The following is a 25,265-nucleotide window of genomic DNA, read 5'->3' on the forward strand; positions in this document are numbered from 1 at the left end:
GAAAGTGTAAGAAAAACAGTGAACTGTGCGTAAACTTTACATGTACAGTACATTTAACATGATTATTTTTGGTTGATTTAGTAATTGTAAATGACAAAACTACATTTTGGTTGTAAATCCTGTTATACGGTTATGTCAATAATACATTGGAAACGAAAGAACTTTACATTTTTATTTCATAAAAAAAGTTGATTTGTCATTATATCACTTATAAATTTTACACTTCCAAAACGTGAATGAAGTTCTATTTTATTGTTAAAAGTTAATTGTTTGACAGTTTATTTGTACTCGTTTCCCTGAGTATTATTGCGAACTCGTGACGTCACGTTGCAAAATCTCGCGAGGTTTTGTCCGCGAGGGGGCAAAATGTCAGATGACAATCTGACATATTAGTCCGCGGAACTCGCCAGAAAAACATGTCTAGATACAGCGAACGGTTGAGAGAAGTGTATCGCGTGTAGGGCAGCATGTGAATCATGCGGTAACCATACGTAATTTTGCCACAGCGTTTACAGCACGTTTACAACGCAGTCGTCTGAAAAGGTAAACCAGCGTGCTTCGCGAGATTAGCTTCGTTGCGTTTGCATTGTTTTTTTCCCACTTTTGTTTCGGCACAAACGAAACTGCGAGATAAAATCCAATGGGCAAATCTTTCTGTTTATTGCAATGTAACTCATTTAACGCGATATATGGCACTTTACAAACTGTACCAACGCTAGCCAACAGGCTAGCTAACAGTTTCGGCTAACAATTACTGTATTGCTGTTTAAATATCCTTCTACAAACTGTTGTGTGAAACAATTATGTTACTTTTCGTAGCCTTTGGATAATTACATCATCATGGGGGCGTTTACGTCAGCTGATTTCTTGAGGAAGTCATGTGATGTTTTACGACAGTATATTTCGTATACGTTGACGTCTTTTCATGTTGTTTATATTTACGGCTCTCACATGGACACAAGGGATTGTACAGTGTAATTTTTTTAAAGCAGATACTGTGGGAGAGATGCCTGCCCGGTTCAGCATGCAAAAACTGTCATGCATTACTTTAGTGTTAGAATTGCAAAAATGTGCTTGGTATGTGTGGATTGCTGTGACGTGTTTGCACCGGTTTCAATGTGAATACACCGGTTTCAATGTAAATACTTTCCACACAGAAGAAAAAAAATCTTAACTTTCTATACATTGTGTTGAGTTTATATCATGTGTTTCCCTCACTCAGACAGAAAACCATGCTAGCCACTCCTGTGGTTAGGTTTACTCAATACAATGCAAGCGTCACATCAGCACCACTGGAGAATACATCTACATTCCCCACTTGGCTACCTGATTCCGGATCTAACATCAGCAAACCTCACAAATGTCTACAAATTCTGTATGAGGATGTTGGTGACTCCAGGTAAACAACTGACCACAAAATAAAAAACACATCGGGATGATGATGGTGCTCATTGTCTTTATTCTCGCTTTTCCAGGGTGCGTTTCTGGGACATCATTCTCCTCATACCTAATGTGGCCTTTTTTGTTTTCCTGATGTGGAAGCTACCATCAGCAAGGGCAAAGATTCGGATCACGTCCAGCCCCATCTTCATTACCTTTTACCTGCTGGTAGGACTCAAAACACAACATCTAGCTTTTTTCATCTTGGTGGTGCCTTTCTGAGAGCATATACTGCAGGAAAGACAGGATATGTCCCTTTTAATGCCTTAAAAAGTCATGCCTGGTGATAGTTATTCCACAGCACATTATTTCTTACAGCATGTTTTTATTTCTCTAAAATCTTGTGTTTTGTTTTTTTTAGGTGTTTGTCGTGGCGGCAGTTGGAATCACACGGGCCATTGTATCAATGACTGTCAGTGCATCCACTTCTGCCACCATCATCGACAAAGTAAGTAACAGAAAAGGAAACATCGGTGCAGCATTATACCACTGAAAACTACAAGTACAATAATAGATCTACAGTGTTGTTAAATAGTGTGGTATTTAATTTTAACTTGCTGCATGCTTGAAATTATTCGATTTTGCAAGTGTAGCTCATGTAATAATCGCACTATTTTGAATGCTTAAGACATAACAGATGCCAGTGCTCTCTGCAGTTGAGTAAATTCATTTTGTCTGTCTTCATCCCAATTTTTTAAATATAATTGTTTGAAGAACCTTTGGATTGAATTGATCATGACAACATTGCTTTTCACCATTGGTGTTGCATAATAATTTGAAGCGCCTTTTTCATCATAGGCATTTTTTTCTTTAATATTGGCCAGAGGGCCCATTCCAAGTCTCAACATGTCTTAGCAAGATTGTTGCTTGAGCGAGAAAAGTCACGTTGTTCATATGCCGTTTATCTATCCCAGATATATATCTGCAGTATGTATTGTACACTGTTAGACAGTTAAATGATTTAACTGAACAAACACTGAATCGTTAGATAATCAGCTCAGCTGTTTGCACATGTGTTTTCAAAGTTAGAACATAGCTGGTTTATCACACCGCATTCTCCTAATCTGTTGTTCCTCTTTTTTTTTTTTCCCCCCTCAAAGGTATTATGGGAAATCACCCGCTTCTTCTTACTGGCAATTGAACTGAGTGTTGTCATTCTGGGACTGGCATTTGGTTGGTTGGCTTCTTTGTTTCACTTTGCATTTGACATGTTGCAAAATATTTTACATGCCATAGTGATGGGTGTATGGTTCATTAATGTGTTTCTTTTCTTATCTTGTTCATCATTTTCTTTGTACTTATAGGTCACCTGGAGAGTAATTCTAGTATAAAACGGGTGCTAGCTATCACCACTGTGCTTGCACTGGCATACTCCATCACACAGGTAATTTCAGATGAAAAGCATTGACGGTATCATATAATGCAGTTTCCAATTCCCAGTGGAACAGCTAAATCTTATATAGCATTTGCCAAATCCTAAATTATACAGTGTAAGGGGTGCTCAACTTCCTTTTTCCGCAGGGTACTTTGGAAATCTATTACCCGGACAGTCACCTTTCCGCCGAGGACTTCAATATCTATGGGCATGGAGGGCGACATTTCTGGTTGGCCAGCTCCTGCTTCTTCTTCTTGGTTGGTAATCAATGGAATACAAATATACCCTCAGGAGCATCATTCATGTCTAACTTTTCTGGTCTTGTATGTCCTAGGTGTACTCCTTGATTGTGATCTTGCCTAAAACTCCAGTGAGAGAGAGGATATCCCTGCCATGTAAGTTCAAATAGAGCAGCACCCCACCACAGAAGCACTTTGAAAGGGCAGTGATTGTCAAACTACTATCTCATTTGTTTCCTGCTGAGTTTACAAGAGCAGATTGGACAAAACAAAACATGGGTGCTTTAACTGCCAGGAAAAAATGAGTAAATGTTAGCAACACTGTAAGTAAATAGCCAAGTATGACGTTTGAAAAATATTTTTTTTCTTTTTGCCAAAAGAAAAAAAAACCATTAACAATCTTGTATTGAATGATATTCCTTCTAAGTTCACCTTCAATACACATGCAAACATAGAAATTAAGCAAGTACAGTACAGTATTGTTACATGGCCTTCATCATCCTTTTTTGTTTCCCTTATGCAGCTAAGAGGAGTTTCTACGTGTATGCTGCTATCCTTTCTTTACTGAACTTCATCCAGGGCCTGGGCAGTGCCCTTCTGTGTGCAGGAATTATAGAAGGACTCTGGTCAGTATGAATATCTTTTACAATTTGGATTTTAATGACATGCATAATTGAATAGGCGGTACTTGTTGTGTTACAACTGAAATACATCTTTTTTCTGTTTTAAAATGACATTGCACAGTGCAGGTGTGGTAATGTAAATTTGTCCTGCTATTATGTAACAAGGTTTTTATATGTATATATGACTTACAGTAGTTGTCCAATTTCACATCTTCCATTTTGCCTCTTCCCACCAACTGAATATAATATCACAATTAAAAGCTCATACTCAATTCAGTGCTCATGTAACGACCATTCATGGCTCAGCTTGCAGATGTCACATGTCCATAGAAACTCAATGTAAAGAAAAGTTTCTGGTTCTTTTAGGGACATTTTTTTCTTCATCAAATATCCTTGTGGGTACTCCACAAACAACATGAAAGTCTAACTCTTAGTTTCTCTCTGATTCAGCTGTGTGGATGTCACCACCTTCCTCTACTTCTCTGCTTTCGCGCCACTCATCTACGTCACATTCCTCAAAGGATTCTTTGGGTGTGTAAGAATCAATGCTTTCCAAAGTGTTCTGAAGACTACCAAAATGATATTCACACTTTTGTCTGTGTTATCTTCCCCGCAGCTCAGAACCCAAAATCCTGTTCTCCTACAAGTCACAGGTGGACGAGGCAGATGAAAGCGACGTCAACCTTCCACCGACTGTTGCTTCAACCCTTGGCCGCAGGGAGCTCACCGACCAGGGCCTGCATTATTCCTCCACACAGTTTGACGGCTCCGGTCCCAGCAGTTCAGGAATGGCCGGAGCCTATCTTGACGACGTTGTTTCGGGACCTTACGGATCCAGCAGCATCAACAGCATCGAAGCTGACCATTGGAGACCTATAAACGTCTAATTCCTTTGTAGGGGCGGGGTCATGCATTTGGACTTGAATGTGTGTAAATGGTGTGAAGAGTCAAGAGCAAAATGTAAATATGGCGTTTCTATGAGACCAAAGGAACATAGATATGGATAAAAGAGGTAAGGAGGGACCTTTTTCTATCCAATTTTTTTCTTGCGGACTCTTGACTCTTATTGACTGTTTTTAACACTGTTGCCAGTGTGCCCTGCTGCTGTAACGCCTCGTTCAAGGTGACTTTTTCTCAGCACATCTTCTCTCATTCCGCTTTTCTTCAGCAATCGCTTTGTCCTCAGTGAGGAACTTTTCTTCATCACAAGTCTTAACATTATTCGGAGACACTATCATTTGTACATTCCAACTGAAATATTTCAGTGAAGTTGATTTCCTACCAGGTATTGATCATATGTCCTAAACTGCTATTTCCCATTGTACGCGCCAATGTTGTGTGCTTTTGAGAGGTATGTTTTACCTTTTGAACTAATTGCTGTTGTGTTAACATGTGAAAGTGTTGTGTGTTGCTGTGTATAAAGAAAGTGGATTAAGAATACATTATGTGGTTCAGTTTACGTCTTCTGACACTGAACACAAAGAATGTGCAAACATGGTCCCCTCACTTCATCTATACATCTAATGAAACTATTAGTATCATTCATTTTAACATCTTCAGGATGGCATCCGTTTTCATCATCTGAGCTGCAAATGCCTCATATCTGCATTTTTTTTCCCCAAAGGCAAAAGCTGCCATGTCTTTGTTTACATCAATCAGTGTTTGTTGTGAGTGTGCTTGAAAGTTCTTTGCAGTGTATTGTTGACGGATCTCTGCATTAAAACTACAAAGTATTCATCCAACAGTGGTAACCCATATGCTGAACCGCAAGGTTACATTTGTTGTGAAGCAACAACAGAGAAAAATACATGCTTGACCAATGTTTCCCATTCATATTGGGTTGAACGGTGCTACTTGAATATTGTAGACTGTCTCGTCTATCATTTTGCAGACTATTTCGAAAATGCTTCGTTAAATTGGATTCCATAAATTGAAGGGGAAAAAAACATTCCTGATTAATGATTCCATGCCGTATACAGAATAAAAGTACTCAGAATTCCTTACTGTCTCCATTATTCTGTTTTCAATGTTTAATACCTAGACTGAGTCAACTCTACTTGTTGAATTTAACTCCATAACGCGAACGTAACTTGTACTTCACTGGAAAAACAGCCTTTTACAAGCGCCTACTACATTTCCCATCATCTCCTCCGACGCACATGATACGTAATGACGTCAGAATTATTAGATTCGACCAATTAGCTTTGAGAATAGTGCTGGGCACAGTGACCTTGATTGGACCGTTTTGACCAGCTGTAGCGGGCGGCAGAGGGAAGCCGCTCTCTGCAAGTAAATGTCTACCTGACAAGAAACAAAACGGAATTAAACCATAAAAGAAAAAAAAAAACACACGCACATACAAATTGAGACGATAAGTCGATCGACATGGGAGGAAATGGCAGCACGGCGAGGAAAGTGTCATTCGGATTAGACGAAGAAGAGAAGGTCACCGTTATTGAAGGAGTGAAGGTAACTTAACATTGTATTTTTTTTTTTTAAAGGTATTTTATTGGACTGTCGTTAATCATTGTTAGCTGATGTGGGGTCGATGTCCTGACATGAACCTGCTCATTTGAACTCAGACGCCCCTTCATGGACACCCACTGACTGTATGCAACTTGACACCTTAGCCAAATGACGCGGTCTAGCTAAGTAATGAAAGTCAACTATGGCTTTGACACTCATTACGTGCGCATTGTATTATGTTTTTTCCCCCTTTTACGCTTGCTTTGACATGAAGATATGAGCAGACGCTCCAAAAAAAAAGGCCCGAAAGACTATATGTTCGTGAGAATGTAATGCACGAAGCACCAAAGTGCAATTAGCGTTGATTAAATTGTTTGATTATTTGACATTAATCGAAGGAACAAACTCAATAATCAATTATGTAAAAGTTTGAATTATTAAAAAAAGTAACGTAAATGTAACATTCGTTGTTTGTACCAAAATAGCTATTCATAACCTTTGCATAACCTGCCTCAAGGGATTGTCCACTAATTTTGCCATTATTAGTCGTAAAAGATCAGTATTTAGTCTACCGGTAAATTATTTTTCATGTACAATTCATAGCTTTAAAAACACATTTTTCGACTTGTCGATTGAAAATGACATCACCTATGCGCAACTAGGGTGGACCAATCATGGCACGCTGATCATGTGACATTCATAAACTGAACCGTGATTGGATTTTACCTGAACCTTTATCATTTTGTTGGCGGCGTTGTTGTTGTTGTTGAAGTGTGTGTCTTTTAAAAGTATTCATTGTACAGGAAAAATGATGAAGTCAGCAAGTTACCTCATTTAAATTCCAAAAGCGTAATTTTACAGTTTATAAGAGTCCAGACATTCAGTATTTTTTCAAATATTTTCTACTGTCAGACTACTGGAACTAAAATAGTTAATTTGAGACAAAATATTATACATATTGTAAACATGTCTTCTAAACCACCCATCTAGCACTCTTCCATTTTTGCAACTACCAATTTCACGATTTAGCTAGTTTTCAAATTTTTGATTTTAAAAATGAAAAATTATTCAAAATAATTCGACTTTTGTTTTTTGCACCACCCTGTTTGAAACGATGTTAATTGCCCTAAAACCACCGTCTTCTGTTTTCCAGCTGTCAGAGGATGTTCTCAGGCGAATGAGGGATGCTCAGGGGACTTTCAGCTCCAACAAACCATCAACTGAGCCAGACAATCACACAACACCAAGTCAGTTGTACACTTCCTCCACATTTGTTCTATTTGCTTGTTCCTTCTGGCAAATTTATTGTAACAGGAAGTGCCTTTGTTTTTCCATTTTGATTTCCAGGTTTAAAATCTCCTGGCCCCTCTGCCACAGAACTACAGGAAGAAATTCGTAGAAAGTAAGTGTCTGTCTGTCTGTCTGTCTGTCTGTCTGTCTGTCTGTCAGTCAATGGATCCACTCACACATATCATCTAACTATGGGTTATCATTCTTAATCAAGCTTTGAGAATCAGCAGGCCCTGGTGCAGGAGCAGTTGGCCATACTTACCCAAAGAGATAGACAAACTGCAACCGCCGTCGGGTCGGGTGAGGTGAGCTCTTCGCTCATCGTTGAGCAAGGGAAGGCCCGAGAAGAACGCGAGAAGGCAAAGATATTGGTAAGCCACGCTGACTGTCTCGGTGCAATATAAGTCATAGCAGTTCTTGTGGTCACTGTGGCTGCACTTTGTTGTTGTATTTCACCCAATTATCAATAGTGTTGGCCACAAACGTTATTTGAACATTTAAAAATATGCAAAAACTGAAAGAAATCTATGCAGTATATTTCAGTAGAACTTTACAGTAAAAATCCGTATCAGAAAGACTATAATTGCAAACAATAAACCAAATTTTAAATATGCGTGTAGTCAGAGGGTTCGCCCAAAGCCCTTTTACGGACCAATAGTGCCCTCCTCTGTTTGGATTTTGAAACACATAGGCTGTATTAACCTTGAACTTTTACTTTTTCTTTCACACAGAGAGCATTTTTGCATTGTGACAACTTGCCACACATGTGTCCAATGTTTTTCCTTTGCAAAGATGTTCAGATTGGATGACAGCCATTTAACGATACACTTGGTAATGCGTGTGTAGTTTGACATTATGTAGAATTTCACCACATCACAACAAGAACTGTGGCTGATCATTTTGGTTGCCTAGGCTAATTACATGACAAACTCCAAAATATTAGGAGGTAGATTAGCAATTTTGTACCTTCAGGGTTTGTGTCAGAGCAGAATCAAACGTGGGTCTAGTAAAGATCGGACAAGGGTATGAAGCATAATATTTAGACTCACTTCTGCTGCCTGCTTTAAGGCGATTATATGATGGATGTTTTTCACGTAAAATCATGAACTGACGCATCAAATCAAAAAAGGTTGACACATGCTAGACATCCTATTATTGTTTTGACTTGGCAGCACAGCATATGGTTGACTGGTGACCTGTTGTGTATTTTTCTTGGACGCAAAGTTGTCTGAGCTAGTTGTCTTGGGACAGTTAAGTCGTAGTGTGTGTACTGTACACTGTCTAATATTATGCTTAAAGGGTCGACATTGTTCTTTCCAAAGGTGTCCGTGCAGTTGATCAATTCTGTTTACAAAACAGAAGTGCACATGGCACATAGGATAGTTAACAGTGAACCATGCTGGGGAAGTACCAAGGGCCCTCCAAGATTTAACATCGCCTGTTTAAAGGGATTTTTGTTTGACTTAAGAGGCATATTTTATCCCAGCATCATTGCTCTATTTCCAAACTCAGCTAGACAGCAAAGTTAATTATATTGTCGCCTAAACACGCGAGGCATCATCGGAAAGCCCAGGATTTCCTCTAGTGAGGAAACTAGGACTTAGAAGCTTGAATTAGTACAAATAAATAAATAAATAAATAAATAAATAAATAAAAATAAAGTAAACCGAAAACAAATGCCAACTACAGTGGAGCACATGGTTTTAGTTGAACTTTTCTTTGGGAGTTAACACTGCCTCTGTTTGTCAAAGCAGATGCAAACTGCCCTCAATACATCTCAACATTGAGACTACACCATCATAGTACACACAAGAACATAATGCCCAACAACAGAAATTTTAAACGCTCATTTTGTAGGCTTCCCTTTCATCAATTGACATTCATTAGCAACCAATACAGCATTATTGCCTTTTACAGTTTATTGAAGCAATCTAAATTCATTTTGAATGTTCCTAGAGCGAGCTTCGGTGTGGACACTTACTGCTGCTCAACTTATGTTTGTGAATAATTTTATTGCCACTGGCCAACTATTCTTTTTAAATGTGCTCTGTGAATACATTTGAGTCCAGTTGAAAGAGAGGCAATTCCCAAGACTGTTATCAACGGCAGAGATTCCTCCCCCTATTTTAATTACGCAAGCTGACCAGACATAAACAATCCCATAAAAGTGCTCTTTGCTATTCTCTGCTTTCTAAGCCTTATCCGTTAGGCAGTGGTGCTAGAAATAAAAATCATCTCCAATACTCTTGACAGAATGTAGGTACAGTAGTTCTTATCAGTTGGAGCACTCGTGACAACATGAAATAGGTGACACATTGCAACAACACATAGTTCCTCTCTTCACTTCCAGTAACACCTCCTGCTTTTGCAGTCCTATTCTCTCCATCTCCAAGGTGTCATTCCTGCTACAAATAAAATGTCATTGGCATGCACTGTCATTCAGCACTAAACAGTCCTCCAGTATTGTAAACAATAACAGGCATCTGTTTTAGGTTACTCACATTCAGAAGTTTGCTGAGAAGAGTGGATGCATATGTTGGATGCAAAGTTGATTCCAGTCAGAAGATCATTTATTATCTGCTGTTTTTGATCTACTAATTGATTTTTTTTCAAAATTGCATGTGTAATTTCTAGTTTATTTACAAGATCTGCTTTGAGAATAACACAAACATAGGAGGACACTTCATATTTTTATTTATTTTTTGTTATCAGACATACAGACTCTTTCTCAAGGACTCCTGCTTGAGGTTCTATCTTAATTAACCCTAAAATCCCACTACTAGTAATCACTTTCATAATACTTTTTGTCTTAAAGATTTTGAGCCAAAGAATAGAAATGTGTCTTTCGTCTTACAGTTGGACAAAGAGGAGGGAAAAATGCAGTTGTTACGTTAATGCTGTGGTTTAGTCATAATGCGAGACTCCCATCCCAATACTTTTAGGAGCTATAAAAATCTCTTTGTTTACTTACTATTTTGTTAGCATGGTAAATTAGAGATTGAAAGTAATTTTGCAGTAGTGTTGCGTTGATGCTGGTGTTTACAATTTGTATATATCTGTATGAATGACCAATGCCTTATGTCTTTCTATTTGTTGAAACTGATGGTTAAGATGATGTGTTGTTACATGGTATAGAAACATTAATGACATGTTGCTTGCAAACAAGTCAAAACAGCCTTGCAATTGCTGTTCGTCACAGATACAGAAGAAAAAAAAAAGAATGCTCACTGATTGAGATGAAGTTTATAAAGAGAGGCGACATGTCCATTTGGTCACACTGATGTCCTATCTCTCTCACACATCTCTTTCCTTTTAACACTTCAGCCAGACTGTTGTGTGGGCATTTCACAGGAAATTGGGTACTTCTGTCACACCGTGGCAACTTGCTAAATGTCACTGTCGGAAAGTGCGTATTTTCAGTCATTTGGAACAGCATTGTATAACAGAAGGATGAGTCTGCAGTTACAAACAATGCATACTGTTTTTACCTCATCATTTTGCTAGAAACTAAATTAAGAGGCCTTCGCATGACCTGTTATTGCTCAGTTGTCAAGTAAAAGATGTGGCGCTTTAAGCGACCACTAGATGGCGGTGTTGAATCATGTTTATATTTATATGAATTCTTTCTCTGCACAGCAACACGTGCTCTTCGCCACTCATATCATTTTATGTCCCTTTTCCAACCTGTCCTTGTGCCCTTGTCTTTGAGCTATGTCTGAGATCAAAGCGTTTGACACTGTCCACTAGATATATGACAAAACTCTGGACGAAAGCATACGGATGATGCCACACATTTGAAAAAGGCACAAGAAAACAAGGCTGGGTGGTTTACACTGAAAATCCATTTTTATTACAGACCTATTTATCATTTTCTTTGTCACTTTCAAAATGCCATTTTTGTCTTTTGGTTGAATTGATCATCACCATCTTATATACCAAACCCCGCTGTTCGTCTCAGATGACTTCATCTTTTTTGATTGGTTGCTCTATTGCACCAGGTAGGCATGTTTGTTCTGTTATAATCAAGCATTCCCAAATATTCCGTGCCCTACGCGTGTGAAAATGGAAACATAATTTATATTCAAAAAATAACATTACAAGCTGCTGAATTAGGTTCATTGCCTTATTTGATGTTTTAATCATCATTTTGTGCACCAAGACGGCCTGTTGATTGGTCATCTGTGGGACATGGGTACAGTACAGTAATTTTCAGCATGAGGAGGTTTCAAAGCCATTTGGAATTCTTGTTTACAGATAATAGTCAGCATACATTAGTATTCTGGGTCAGGTTCCTCCTCTTTGTTGAATTCACTGGTGAGTTATCCACTCTGTTGTGTTGGTATGAAGTCACTCTATTTACATAGCTGTCACAGTTATCGCCATCTGGCCCAAACACCCCAGGGTGGGAAAGAGCCAGTTGAAAATTAAGGATGGGTATTTGACTAAGTCCACGTTTACATGAGAATGATCTAGTTAAAGCCGGAGATTTTGTTTGTTTGCATTTTAGAAAAAAAATCCACCAACATGCAATGTTTTTTGTTTTAAACGATCTCTGTTTGCCACCAAAAATTGCCACAAGACACTTTCATTTGCGTATGTGCCACTACCACGGGCATGCATAATTTGCTGATTGTCCTCTCTTTCTTACCGAAGGCATATTTTTAGAATATGACCCACCGTATATTCAGGGTGAGAATTTGAGTAATGCGAGTAATGTGTCTCCCTGCTCTCAAGGTACATGTGATTATCTTGAGTAGAACACCCACAAGAGCCATATGTTCCACCATTGGTGAATGAATGTGGCATACTCACACCTACTTATACAAGATTTACAATCATTTATTTTCAAAAGTACGAGCCCCATTTCAGAGATTTAGTTGGTTAGTGAGAAGTGATAAAGTTGTTGTATCTTGTAAGTGTATTGACTGCAAATTTTTTAACTGTCAAGCAAGCTAGCATTTAGCTTTGGCTATTTCTAGCATGAAATTAATCTATTAAAGAAAATAGTATTAAACTAAACTAAATGTAAACTATTTAGCATATCATTCTTCACAAAGATAATGCCCCTTTTATAATCCATTGTGCCTTAAGTAAAAAAAAAAAAATAGACCCATTTATTGATGTTTCACCTAATAGTTCGCTGCATCTTAAAAAAAACAAACATAAAACATGTTTCCCACAGGTCATTACAAACTCAACATTTATTTAGTGTAAATTAGGACCTTAAATCGTAGGATTGTGCAAAAAAATCGAGTCACAAAAGAATCGGTATTCTCATTTGCTACGATTCAGAATTGATTTTAAACTTCAAAATTAAATGTACAAAAAATGATGAATAAACTTTCCCATAACATTGTAAGTAAAAGAAACAAAAGAATAAAACATGTTAAACCACTTTGCTGACTGTCAGCTTCTGTCTGAGGTGCATGAATCATGGCGTCATCACGCAGCCCATTGGGGAAGTCAAGCTTGCGTTGTAGGACCCACAAAAATAAAAGTTGGAGCAAATTCAACCTCCCCGTCCTCATTGAAAGCAAAGATTTCAGAGTCGTGGAAAATGTTGCAGACACCGGAGCCAAGATACACTATACCATCCTGAACGTTTTTCAGCTGAAACAGCTGTAAACATTTATCCACTTTTGTCAGTCAGCAAGATTATGAAACGCATTTTGCACATTTGAAAGAGGTCTAAAATGTGTGATTCATTTACATTTAGCTGCGAGTTAACTAGAAATCAATGAAATTATGACTTTTATTTATGTTTATATAAATGTACTGTATGAGTAAGTATATGCAGTAGGATATGAGCAGTACTTTTCAAGTTGCATTAAAACCGCAGCTAAAAAGCCTTACATTAGATTTTCTTGTGCCTGACGAATACTGCTTTATTTATTGATTTCTTTATTAATTTGTGCATGTCATAACGTGTTCATACAAACTTGAGTGCACCATTGCTGGTTGCAACCAAGTAGTGGACTCCATTTTGCTCCACTGTTTTCAACAAGTGACTTACCAGTTAATTATACCCATATGAAGTTCACTTTTTTTTTTTTTTTTTTTTTAACCAAACCCAGATTAACTTTCCTGCTAGGTGGTAATGTGGTTCTCTTTGACACAACACCAAGTGGAACATCGCCCGGTAGAATTCGTCACACAAATCAGCATAGCAGGCCTGCTATATTCCCACATGGATCATAAATAAATACATTTTGCCTTCATGGAGCGAATATAGGAGTATTATAGTAAGCACTGTAAGGTAGCAGCCGTTTCTGGAGCAGCAATCACTTGGAAGCATCTGGCAAGAGGGCTCAAATAGAGGCTCCATCAGGGACGGGCTATCTAGCACACTATATAATACATTCCGATGTCTGAATCTGACAGGCATTCAGCTGGATAGCCTGCATTGCTTGTTAGCAAAGACAGAGCGGGGGTGGAGGTGAAGGGGAGTGTGCACAGAGGGGAAAAATGAATGCATGTGGAGGGGAAAGGATCTTGCAGATTCAAGTAAAGATATAACATCATTCTTTATTGTAATGGTTCTGTTGGAATCTGAGAGTCACACACTCACAAAATTGAACAATAATCCAGACATATTCACATGTGGTTAAGTCGGTTGTTATCAGCTCCTCTAATCACCGGTGTGACATTTTTTCTCATCATGTTAATGCCGCTAAGCCCTTTGCACACACACATACACTCCATCACACGTGATTCGCTGACGAGGAGAGTCCTCGCCGGCTGACGAGATTTCGATCGGTGCGGCGCTGTGACGGAGGAGGGAGCGCCCTGGCACAAATCTTGTCGGCTCAAAGGACAAACGCGTAGGAGCGGAATACATCTCCCGTCGGTGGGCTGTGGTGATGTAAGAAGACAGCGGGGCAAGACCTGTTGTTCACATGAGGAAACTTTCCCTCAAGCTCGCGCACAAATTAACATGTGATATTGATTGAGCTGGAACAATTCACATCATCAAGAAGCCAAGACACATCTCCCTACTTCAAATATTTTAGATGTCCATTATTTTCTGCTTTTATAGCCGAGGACAGGTTCCACAGGAAATAAAACTTAAGTTTTATACACAATGAAAACAGAAGACTGCATTGGTGGTGCTACGTGTCATATGTCTTGAGGAGTGATGAGGTTTCTGCTGGTTGCTTTCTGTGTTTTCACCCTGACACATCTCAGTTTGACCATCTGCTCTTTTATTTTTTCAGGGAATGTGCTAGGACGCTGGCCGCTATTTGAAATTCTTGGAGGGAGTCTGAGTGGCTGCAAGTTTAATTTTGCACAAGCACACTTTGTACAGAAATGCTAATTAGTAATGTTTGGGGAAAGACAAGAGCGCTTGTGGTTTTTGTTTTTGTCGTCTGTCTCTTGACTGACTCTAGACTATAAGGCCACCAGGCCGCATCCAAGGGCCAGATGAGTAACCTTAGCCTGTTCTAAAAGTAGTATGGGTGCATTGGGATTTCCTAGCAAAGATATAGAAGTGACTGATGAAAAGTGGTAGCCCCTTTAGAGATTTAAAGGGCAAGTCAGTGTTTTATAATAACATGTTCTATGCAGGCCATCTAGTCCAAACAACAGTATTCTGGTTTATATTGTGTTTGTGGAGTATGGATTAAGTAGCAAAATGCACCTGTTGTTATCAATTTCAGCGGGTGACCATTTTGCTACTAGCTAAACTTAAACTGACGAATAGTCTGATTTTGCTGCGTAACTTATATTTCAGTTATAGAATGTGAATCAGAATGCCATGTTGTGACTAGTGAGGCTGCATAGGACATTTTCACTGCTTTTTAAATGTTCATGAAAAAAGGTCAAATGAGCATGGTTATTATTTAAGATTCTATTGACGTTACTTCATACTTATTATAAATGAATACTGTGCCATTGATATACTGTATATCAACCCTATTTGAGCTATTTTAATGTCAAGACAATCAACATTTGCCCTAGATACTACTACTAAACAGTGCTTGGAAAATAATGTTCAGGCCTGCGTCTAAAAAAAATGAAGGTTTTGCAATACACAAGGGCAGCTCCGTACAATATAGTCGATACAGAACGTGGTCTTTGACTGTCTTGGGGCTTATTAGCTGTGTATGCACATCACAGGTAATAGCTCAGCGTTTCTTTTTATTGTTAGCTGTATGGCCTTTTAGTTATATGGTTCAGCCATAAAATCATTCAATAGCCAACATTGACTTTATTTGCCCTCATTTAAAGGGAGGCTTACATATCAAGTATCAAGTATTTGCCTGCATCTTGTTGACTTTATATTAGCTAATGTTTATACCTCCCCGGAGTATGAGGAGGTGGGTTTCTTTCAAAGCGGATTAGCCACGACAGAAGGTTAAACATGGTGGGGGTGTAGGAGGATGGACGCACATTAAAATAGATGGACTTTTTTGTTTGTTTATTAGCGTGGTGTGATACTGCATTCATGGTTGAAGTCAGTTTGATATCAAATCAGCGGTCTGAATGATGCACGCTGCTTTTTGACAAATGAAAGGGCAGACACTGGGTTTTAAAAAGTAAAGCCAATATGCTGCAGTTTTCTTCTTAGTTGAGGGTCTGAAATGAGAGCATTTTGATCAATACTAGCCAAAATAACAGGTCTAAACCAGGTGTCTAAATGTTTTGCAAAGAGGGTCAGATTTGGTGAAAACGTTGGGCGTTGACCAGGCACAATATTATCATCGTCATGTTACAATATTAAAAGCAGCATATCAAAATCTATGTTTTCTTCCAATTTTGCCCACCACAACATTGTGCTTTGTGCAGCACTATGCACACCAACACTGTATCGTAAATTATTTTTCCAATTTTGTGAGTTTTTGTACAGTTGTTTTGTCCATTTTTAAATGCCAACCTCCCCAATCCACAAGAGCAGCCACAGGTCTTCTGCCATCCTCTGTTGAAATACAAAATAGCTTATTTGTAGTTGTGTATTTTCTACCATGGTTGACTGTGCTGACAGGTCACGTTAATAATTTGGCCCCTGAGCCGGACTTTAGATATAGCTGCTCTACTGGACTACTGGATTCAGATAGTTGTCAATTAATTTGTTAATTGATTAGATGTCGATCAATCTATTAATTTTGACATCTCTAATTTAAACCCAGCACCGATGATTGTGGTGTATGCTGCAGCAGACAATCAATAAATGATCAAAACTTGTGTTTTGATATAAATTAGAAAATATAACAGGGTCAGGCTTTGTCATTAAAATTGCACCTAAGCAAATGTTATACTATTTTGTTCATTTTTTTAAGTGTACCAGTGAGAAATTCGGTTGCCATGGCACCCAAAGGGTTCTCTGGCTAGAGGCCTGTCATCCGATGTTCAAATTGTTTGTTGATTTATGTTTTTTTTTTTTGTCTTTTTTTACTGGCTGTAGTCTATTTTCCTTTTGGGGTGTTGGGTTTAGTGTTGGTGATGATCTTTATTTTGGATTCTGTATTTTTAACATTTACTTTTCGAAATCATACATCAGTTTCATGTTTGTTGTCTGTCATTTTACTACTCTTTCAAAATTTCTCTTATCCCAGTAACTTCTACTTTAGTACTCAACGCTGTACCTTCTTCTCTCCTAGCCTACCGATTTAGATGCCTGGGTAAGCAAGCCTGCCATTGCTGGTGTCTTTCACCTTTTCTTGCTTTTTTTTCTACCGCTCTCTCTCTTTCTCTCTCTCTCACACACACACATGCACACACACGCCTACACGCACACACTCTCTATTCAAATGTCATGTTTTCATTGTCCATTAAAGCGAGGGTGTGAGTGTGTTTCCAGCACCATTCCACACAACAACACTTTGGGAGGTATTCAGCCAGAAAATTACACATCATCTGTGCTGCTGGCTGAGGTGATTTTACACACATACACACACGGGCCCTTGAGCATCAAACAGCCGCTGCGGTAAGAAAAAAAAAGTGCAGCGTGCAGCACAGTATGAGGATTTGCAGATGTGCTCTTTAGGGATGCAGATGCCTGTTAAGTTGGGATAAACTGGATTACAATAAGTGTAATGTCAATCTCTGTGTGAGCATGTGCGCTATCAGCAAAGAGGACGGAAAACTGTGCAAGCACATGTTTTTTATCCATACGTATCACAATCTGTACATCACCTGTTCATTACACACAGCACACTGTTTTGTTGTACAGTTGCACAGTTGTAGTGTAATGAGTTCAATGAAACCCTACCAGAGACTTTTTTTGCTGCCTTACCACAAGCAAATTTTCACATCATCTTTTTTGTTTGGGTCCAGTGTGGTCAGGAGTTGCCAAGCATTCAATGATTATCCCATTTACTCATTCACTACCAGCCCAGTTAAAATTGATTTTTGACTTTATGTAACTGTCAATGGCAGTGAAAGTTAACTTATTCACTGTCGGCGCAGTAGAAAAAGATCTTTGACGTCTATAGCTGTCATTGGCAGTGAATGTGTTAATAAATAGGTGCACCTTCACAGCTTTGCTAATTGAGTGGGGTACTTTTAATTCAGGGATTGTTTACCAAAAAATCACAACAAACGTTTCAGTAATTTAAAGTGTGTGCAAATGTAAAGTCTTATTTTCACCACGAGACTTTCTAAATGACTGATAAAGGAACTATATTTCCATTCTGTGCGACTGAGTGTTTATGTGTGAGGATATTACTTATCCTCTGTGTATTATCCTGTCTCTGAAAACTGAATGTTCTACTTGTGTCTGACAACAGAGGAACCTTTAGAGTCAAACACAGTGAATGTTGACACCATAATTGGTCAACCGCTGGCATGTTCAGATCACAAAAAAATAAAAAGAAAAAAAGGTTGAACTTAACTTTTTAAGTGGTGCTTGAATTCAGGCTACACTGTGATGTTCATCACAACATTTTTATTTTCACATTTATAGCTTAGTGTGCCTTGACATACATAATTACTGCACTGCATGTATAGTAGTATCTTCAGTCAGACTTCCGTCTTATGTTGCACAGAAACCTTTATTGACATTTACAATCTATGTTGCTCTGCTTGCATGCTGCCATGGCCCAAAACAACTTCTCTTTCTTCAGCCATCTTTCCGCCTGCAATAAGCTGAGCTTGGTGGTCATGTTAAAGCATTCCATCACATGGTCAGCCCTGCCAGCTCTCGCTGCCACTGCTGCATGCACCGCGAGTAGTTTTGTAAGTTTTGTTACATGCATTATATGCACGCTCAATATCATTTCGACTTATCTAGGGGTCCATTAAGCATTTTGATTTAATTGCCTTAAAGCGTATTGCTTTTAATATTCAGTCATATACTGTTGTCCTTACATCAGTCACTGTTGCAATATGACGTCATAGCTGATGCTCATACATTTGAATAAAAATTACAATCTATGTTGTCACTGCATGGTGTACAATGCCATTGGGAGAAAACAGATTTTGGCATAAAGATATAAATATTGGGATTTGGGACTCTGTAAAGCTGCAAGATTCTGGCCAGTATGATAATTACAATTGTTTTGATCAATATTGTAATCACGATTACTTGTATAAATCAGTTTTAGTCATCTGGATTTTTACAGTCCAAGCATATCGTAAACAATTTTCAGGGCAGAATGATACTTTAATGGAGTATCGCTTCACAATCTTTGATGAAACTGAGGTCAAGACAATGTAATGTTCATCACCAAACCCATATCCAATACTACCTTTTTTGACTTTGCAAAGCGCTTTTGGTGAACTGATTTATTAATAGAATAATGTGTTTGCCCCAGTATTTCATTCAACATTGTATTATACAATATATATGACCTTAAATCATTGAGGCTTTTTTTGTTTAAGTCACTGACACATTGTTATTCATATTTTAAATGATGCTTATATTTTGGAACTCATTTAAGTCTTTAGTCTCACGGCTCAGGTTGTAGATTGCATTCTAACCTGAAGGTTACAGGTTTGATTTTGTGCCCTATTCTCAAAATTCCGGTTCTTGAACTTTATCTTATCCCTGCTTTTTCACAGGCAAAACAGTTGGAGAGGAAGGAACAAGAGTTGACCAGCATTTCCAGCTTTTACAAAAATCAACTTGAGATACTGGAGAAGAAAGTAAGAAAAAACATTTATATATTCCAAATATTACCCTTTATTCAGTTTAGGCTTCCACTTTAACATACTTCATGTTTCAATGAATCGGCGGGTACATGACAGCAATTTATTGGTGCACATTTTGCCCTATTTATGGAGAACAAAAGACGTTTTCTCTCTGAAATGTTGGTGTTTCCTTTTAACGAGACTAGAATGGTGCATGCATTCGCAGAGATGTCGTCATGCCACGAGAGTATCACAACAAGTCTTAAAGTGACGTTATTCTCGACCCCCAGAGAGTAAAAACTCACCCACGCACAAGACACTCTCGCAGAAATGTCAAGCCTACATAACAATGTCAAAATGTAAATGAACTGAAAGTTTCAGTTTCAGGCAGATGAGTCAGTGAGAGTCAGAACTCAGTGTTGATAGACCAGCACCCAAGAGTTGTTTCACTGGGAGCTCCTTAGTTGCCTAATCAAATGTACTGTCTTCCTACGCGTCTTTGCTAGCGACCCTGAATAGTTTTTGGGACAAAAAAACAAGCCATCCTTTGTTGGGTGCTTTTAAAAAATTACGACATTTTTTTATCTACTGGAACACTAATGTGCTAGTGTTTTGTACCGTTACTTCCATTTTACCTGGTACCGCAGACTTCAGTAATAGTGAAGACTGTGCCGCTACGTTTGGTAAATGGCTGTGAGGCGCAGGGTTGTATGATTTCATGCTCTTAGTGACAGATGGAAAAGATGCAAGAAGGTGAAATTAGCACAATGGGAAGGAGAAAAGGTAAAAAGAACACAGAGCAGCTTTGAAAATAGTGAATGTTAGTATTACATATAAAGGCAAAATGAAATGTGGATATATTTTTTTATAAAACTCAAAGTAATTACAGCGAGGTATAGTTTATTGCTAATGTTAACGTACATATGAGATTTGGCTTAAATTTAGAGCTACAAAATTGTTTTGTTTCCCTGCAACCTTTGTGGAATTTTGGGTACAGTTATTCTGCTCTGCTGGAAGTACAAGGCTACATATATGAATAACTTAACTTTTTTTTCTGAAGATTCTGAAACTGTATTTTGTAGGTCTCTTATTTACAGTTCTCCAAAAACATTAGACTGCTTTCCCTCTTTATTCAACATTTGATACTTTTATATTTCAAAATAGAGAGACGAGCAAGAGACTGTCGTTTCATTTGTGTCCATTATTGTGTCCATGTTGTCTCAGTAAGACAGCAAAGTGCATTCCACCCAAACTCATGAGACATCATTGGAAAGGCCAGGATGCCACCTACCGAGCACACAAGGACTTAGTAGAGTAGCTTGAAAGAGTGAACGGACTAAGACCAAAAACACATATCCACTACAGTGGCCATGAATAGGCTGGCTCTCACAAGTCAAGTCACAAGTCAAAAAACAAGCACTGGCTAGAACTGACTTTGTGGTAAAATGCAAGAAAGCTAAGCTTAGCACAACCTAGGCTGTAAATATGTACTGTAAACTATAAATTCAACCTACAGTATGTCATTACTTCCACGCCCAACCCTTTTTTACAGTTTTCATTTGAGACCATCTGTCGCACCCTTGAGCAGGGTCCCATCAGGCAGAGTGGACCTTATCTGGCTCCTGCCTCTAGCTTCCTTTAACCCACTGTGGAAGAAATGCGTCTACATAGTTGAGTTAAATGGCATGGTCCCGCAACGCTTGATGGAGAATGATTGGCAGAAGAGTGGAGGATGCTCTATCTTTCTGCATTTGCTGCCTCAGTCCCCTTTCCTCGACATTTTCCATCCTTACTTGCTCATAGCTGACCTGCATGCGGATGAGGGAGTGAGAAAGAGGGGAACTGAAAGCGAGAGATAAAGAAGCTATATAGACTATGAATTAAGCAGACAGTCTCTCCTGAGCAGGCATCTATCGGCTTCCTCTTCTCTTCCATTTCCAATCTAGCACTTAATTCATCCAGGTCTCCTCCTCTGCCCTCTCCACCTTTCTATGCCTATCTTCTTTCTCCCATACCTGTGGAAAATTCCCTTAAACTGAAATTAATGGCCTCTTATAAATTGAATTGTGATGTACTGTCTTGGGGCACAACCATAAATGCTGAAAAACAGCCAAACACCAAGTTTTCTCCTTATAAACCAATATTAATGCACATTTCCAATGATCATATCTATCTTTCAGCCACGATACCTTTTCAACTGTCTTTCAACGGCAGTATTTTGTCTGATAGTGATTAATATAACGCATTAATATATTAATATACCTTCCCGTAAATTCCGGACTATTGAGCGCACATGAATATTAGCAGCACTGACTAAATTTAAAAGAGAAACAAAATGTACTCTTTACCTTTATATCTTTTATAGGCTGTAGTTACTTATCTGTAAGCCACAGGTATCAATGCAGAGAAATAAATAACGGATGATGGAACAGAACTGCCACAAGGTACTTACATAAGTACCTTATGCGCAGGCGTGAGAAGTAATCCCCCTCCATACCATCTGTGGCGGTAGTCACTATTCCTGATTTTTAGAAAAAGCCAACTGGAAAGCCCTCTACGGGGGCAAGACAAATACATAAACAATGCATATTGCTTCCTTTTTTGCTCACGATGGACTCTTACACAAAACAAACACTCATGCTCTTCACACTATTGTGCGATGCTGACAAATCCTATGTAGTACATCCAGTTGTTTCCTCATATCTTCTTATTGTGTGGCTTTCTTCACTTTGATGACATACCCTTATTTTATTATCACACGTTGCAACATGCCGAATCCACGGAAACGCCCCCAACAGCTTTGACGCAACGTCCGTTTTTTTTTTTTTTATTAACTAAATAGATGGCAAACATACCGATGTCCGGACACTTTTGAACTTTCGATATCGGACTGGTGCATCTAGGCCCTAAGAATCATGAATTGGTCTCACATCAACTAGCTAGCAAGCCACATCTCAGAGTTGTTGTCACTTTCTGATGGGAGACCAAGCCCCGTCAGGACTGGAGCAACCCAAGTTCCCATGAACGCACACAACCGTGGGCTAAGGTGTAGGATTGGGAATGGCCCTAAATACATTAAAATGAGGCACGCTAGCCCGTAAAAATTCATAAATTAGCCGCATTATTGTTAAAAAGGTAACAGGTTATCCTCATTAAATGAGGGTACGTGCATGTTTTAGTTAAAGATAAGTGCAACCAGATTAAGTTGAGGACTTCCTCGCTAATTGGTGTGTGATCTTTCACTGAATCAACATTTTACTTTATCTTATCAATAGCTGTATATACATATATTTGTTTGTTTGTATGTATGTGGTGTTATGTGTGAGTAGATGGACACAAACACACTGGCTTGGGTTTGCCAAAGGGGTGGATGATAACAGATTACTGTTTGCTTAAAGGCTCAAAATGGATTTTGGATCAGGCGGACACAAATGAGTGTACGTATGTGTATATTTGTGTTTACTGGGGCAGGCCAGTGCAGAAGTAGTTGTGATATATCAATCTGTTCCTGCTGCATACTGTACATAACGGAGCAACGCCAAAACATAACGATCCACTCCTGACTGCGGCTGCTTTCTTGTGTATTAATGAAGGACTTCCTAATCGGTTCAGGTGCAGCATGTCTTCCTGTGGCAAAACACCCCTGACTCTGTAAACAAGTGTCGGTTTAAAATTCACCTCTTTTAATCCCCTCTCCGCTTCTTTGTTGGCACCTTCCTCCGTAAAAAAATAATCTCCCGTCGTCCGAGTGGGGGGCATGAAGAAAAAAAGAAAAAAAAAAAAAAACACTCCATCCACACCCTGACATCAGACCATCTCAATCCGAAGCCTCTGGAGTGCTGTCTGAAGATGCATGCAGGCGCCATTGGAACACAACTGTTCACGCACATACACGGATTTAGTCACACACCTGCATGTATGCAAGATTACACCCACACATTCATCTCCCATGCACCCACACTAATCCCCTCCATGAGCCTTTCCTACACCCCCCAAATCATAGCTTCCTTCCGTTGAGGGTTATCATTCCCCTTTGCTGCCTCTCTCTTGGGCTTTTGTCCCCACATGTGCAAATGACTGTGAAGAGCTTGGTTTTTGTGCTTGCTGCTGATAGCGTTGACATTCCTCTGATGTCAAAGAGCTGAGTATGGGCTCCCACCCCCCCCAAAAAAGGAAGCAAAATGTAGCTTAATGCAAACATCCCCCCACTCCAGCCTCAACAACACAATCACAAAAGTTCTTCTCGAAATTTCACTTTATGTTGAAGGTTCATCACCATTTTTAGTATGGGTGTCCTGATCTGATATCGATATTGGTGTAACGTCAGACAAAAAAGCATTATCAGATTATGTTGGTGTATATCCAAAATCACCGATGTTAACGCTCATATACAAGCAATCCATTCCAGACTCTGCTCGAGCTAAACTTGAATTGTTAATTTACATTTCAAAGAGTATCCGTAGATTCTTCCCTCACCACTTAGATTAGTGATTACTCATTAGTAGATTACTCACCACTTGTCCCTTGCAAATAATGGGTTTCCACCATATATTTTCAAGTTGTAATATCATCATTCACCACTAGATGGCAGATATGACTTAGCTCATTCTCTGCCATGGGCAGGCAGTACAGCAATAGCAAAAAACCTGAAAGGGCTGGCATTGATTGAGTTCATGCAATTAGAGCTTCCAACACGAAAATGTATTTTGACGTCTGTAGCTGTCATTGGCAGTGAATGCGTTATTTTTGCTTGCATTGGGTCTTATATTCCCTTCTACTTCAATGTGAGTAAGCGTAGTATTTTTTTTCAGATTTGGAATGTCAATGCGGGACAAACGTAGCACTTGAATATTACCATTTTAATTGAGTATTTTCAGCTCATTTAATTCCTGTTGCCCATCCCTTTATTTTTATATAATCTTTTTTTGACTGCCTCCAAGCCTCTGTATATTATGTTATTTTCAGTACATTACATGCATTTGAGTCCATCAATTGCAAACACCACAGCAGGACTGTTAAATTATCCAGGTTGTTGGTAGGGCAATATCTATCGATCTGCCTTGTGCATTTTCACTATTCTTTCTTGCCATTACACTCGGGATTGCCGTCTTTTCTTGAGGCGCAGCAAAGTATCCAGGGCAGACTATTTCATTGTTGCTCGTACTTGCAGATAGGATTAAGGAAACTATATCTATGAAATTACTTAAGTCTTTTCCAACACCAGACATCGGGATCAGGAGAAGGATGTGGATCAGTGTGAAATAAAGAGATATGAGAATGACCAGGGGGCATTGCAGAATAGAATGCAGGAGGATAGCATAAGAGTGTTTTGTTGATCCCATCGCTTTCCCTACTCACTTATTTCAATTATCTTCTTCCTCTTTCACCCTTCCTTTGGAATATGGGGAATAATTAAGTATTTTTTTCTGGAATATTGCATAAAAACTGTCTATGGGATGATGATGAGAGAAACTGTTATTTTTATTTATTTATTTATTTTTTTTTACATAGAACCCAATGGCATTACGATGTCCTCAACGGTAAACATTTTATGCATTGCAATATTTAAAAAAAAAGATCACTGTCATTTAAACTTGCAAGAAAGCTTTGTTGCTATGACCGTGATGTCCTGGCCCCAATTATTGAATGTGCATTGCGTTTTTTGCCAACTATCAGAAATAGCATAAGACTGCCATTAGTGAACTTTATGACCGCAAAATAATGCCACAATTCAATATCATTTGAGTTTGATGAATTTGACTT

At 38.8% G+C, this 25,265-nt stretch overlaps 2 protein-coding genes and 1 long non-coding RNA gene across 4 annotated transcripts in view; 2 read left to right on the forward strand and 1 right to left on the reverse strand.

Moving 5' to 3' along the window:
• Positions 1 to 355: 355 nt before the first annotated feature.
• tpra1 (transmembrane protein, adipocyte asscociated 1) lies at positions 356 to 5,676 on the forward strand. Its single transcript, XM_088424650.1, has 11 exons — positions 356 to 543; positions 1,223 to 1,399; positions 1,476 to 1,608; positions 1,802 to 1,888; positions 2,541 to 2,613; positions 2,745 to 2,824; positions 2,962 to 3,072; positions 3,150 to 3,210; positions 3,578 to 3,680; positions 4,128 to 4,208; positions 4,294 to 5,676. Exons 2-11 carry the CDS (start codon positions 1,233 to 1,235, stop codon positions 4,562 to 4,564), a joined length of 1,167 nt encoding a protein of 388 aa, XP_088280776.1. The 5' UTR covers positions 356 to 543; positions 1,223 to 1,232; the 3' UTR covers positions 4,565 to 5,676.
• A 229-nt stretch (positions 5,677 to 5,905) lies between these two features.
• The window catches only part of chchd6b (coiled-coil-helix-coiled-coil-helix domain containing 6b), a 39,597-nt gene continuing 20,237 nt past the window's right edge, over positions 5,906 to 25,265 (forward strand). The window contains exons 1-6 of one of the 2 annotated variants that reach the window (XM_088424313.1): positions 5,906 to 6,146; positions 7,297 to 7,390; positions 7,491 to 7,545; positions 7,648 to 7,804; positions 17,033 to 17,053; positions 19,434 to 19,517. In XM_088424313.1, the coding sequence (XP_088280439.1) occupies positions 6,063 to 6,146; positions 7,297 to 7,390; positions 7,491 to 7,545; positions 7,648 to 7,804; positions 17,033 to 17,053; positions 19,434 to 19,517 (495 nt within the window). In that variant the 5' untranslated portion in view covers positions 5,906 to 6,062. The remainder of the gene's footprint in view (positions 6,147 to 7,296; positions 7,391 to 7,490; positions 7,546 to 7,647; positions 7,805 to 17,032; positions 17,054 to 19,433; positions 19,518 to 25,265) is intronic. The other variant, XM_088424314.1, reaches the window with a different exon arrangement.
• LOC148419104 (uncharacterized) lies at positions 13,939 to 23,391 on the reverse strand. Its single transcript, XR_015866689.1, has 2 exons — positions 23,181 to 23,391; positions 13,939 to 14,318 (listed from the first exon to the last, which is right to left on the reverse strand). It is a non-coding gene; the product is annotated as an uncharacterized LOC148419104 (long non-coding RNA).

Source organism: Hippichthys cyanospilos, chromosome 9 (genome assembly GCF_059441005.1).
Source record: "Hippichthys cyanospilos isolate Australia breed blue-spotted pipefish chromosome 9, RoL_Hcya_1.0, whole genome shotgun sequence".
Lineage (NCBI taxonomy): Eukaryota > Metazoa > Chordata > Actinopteri > Syngnathiformes > Syngnathidae > Hippichthys > Hippichthys cyanospilos.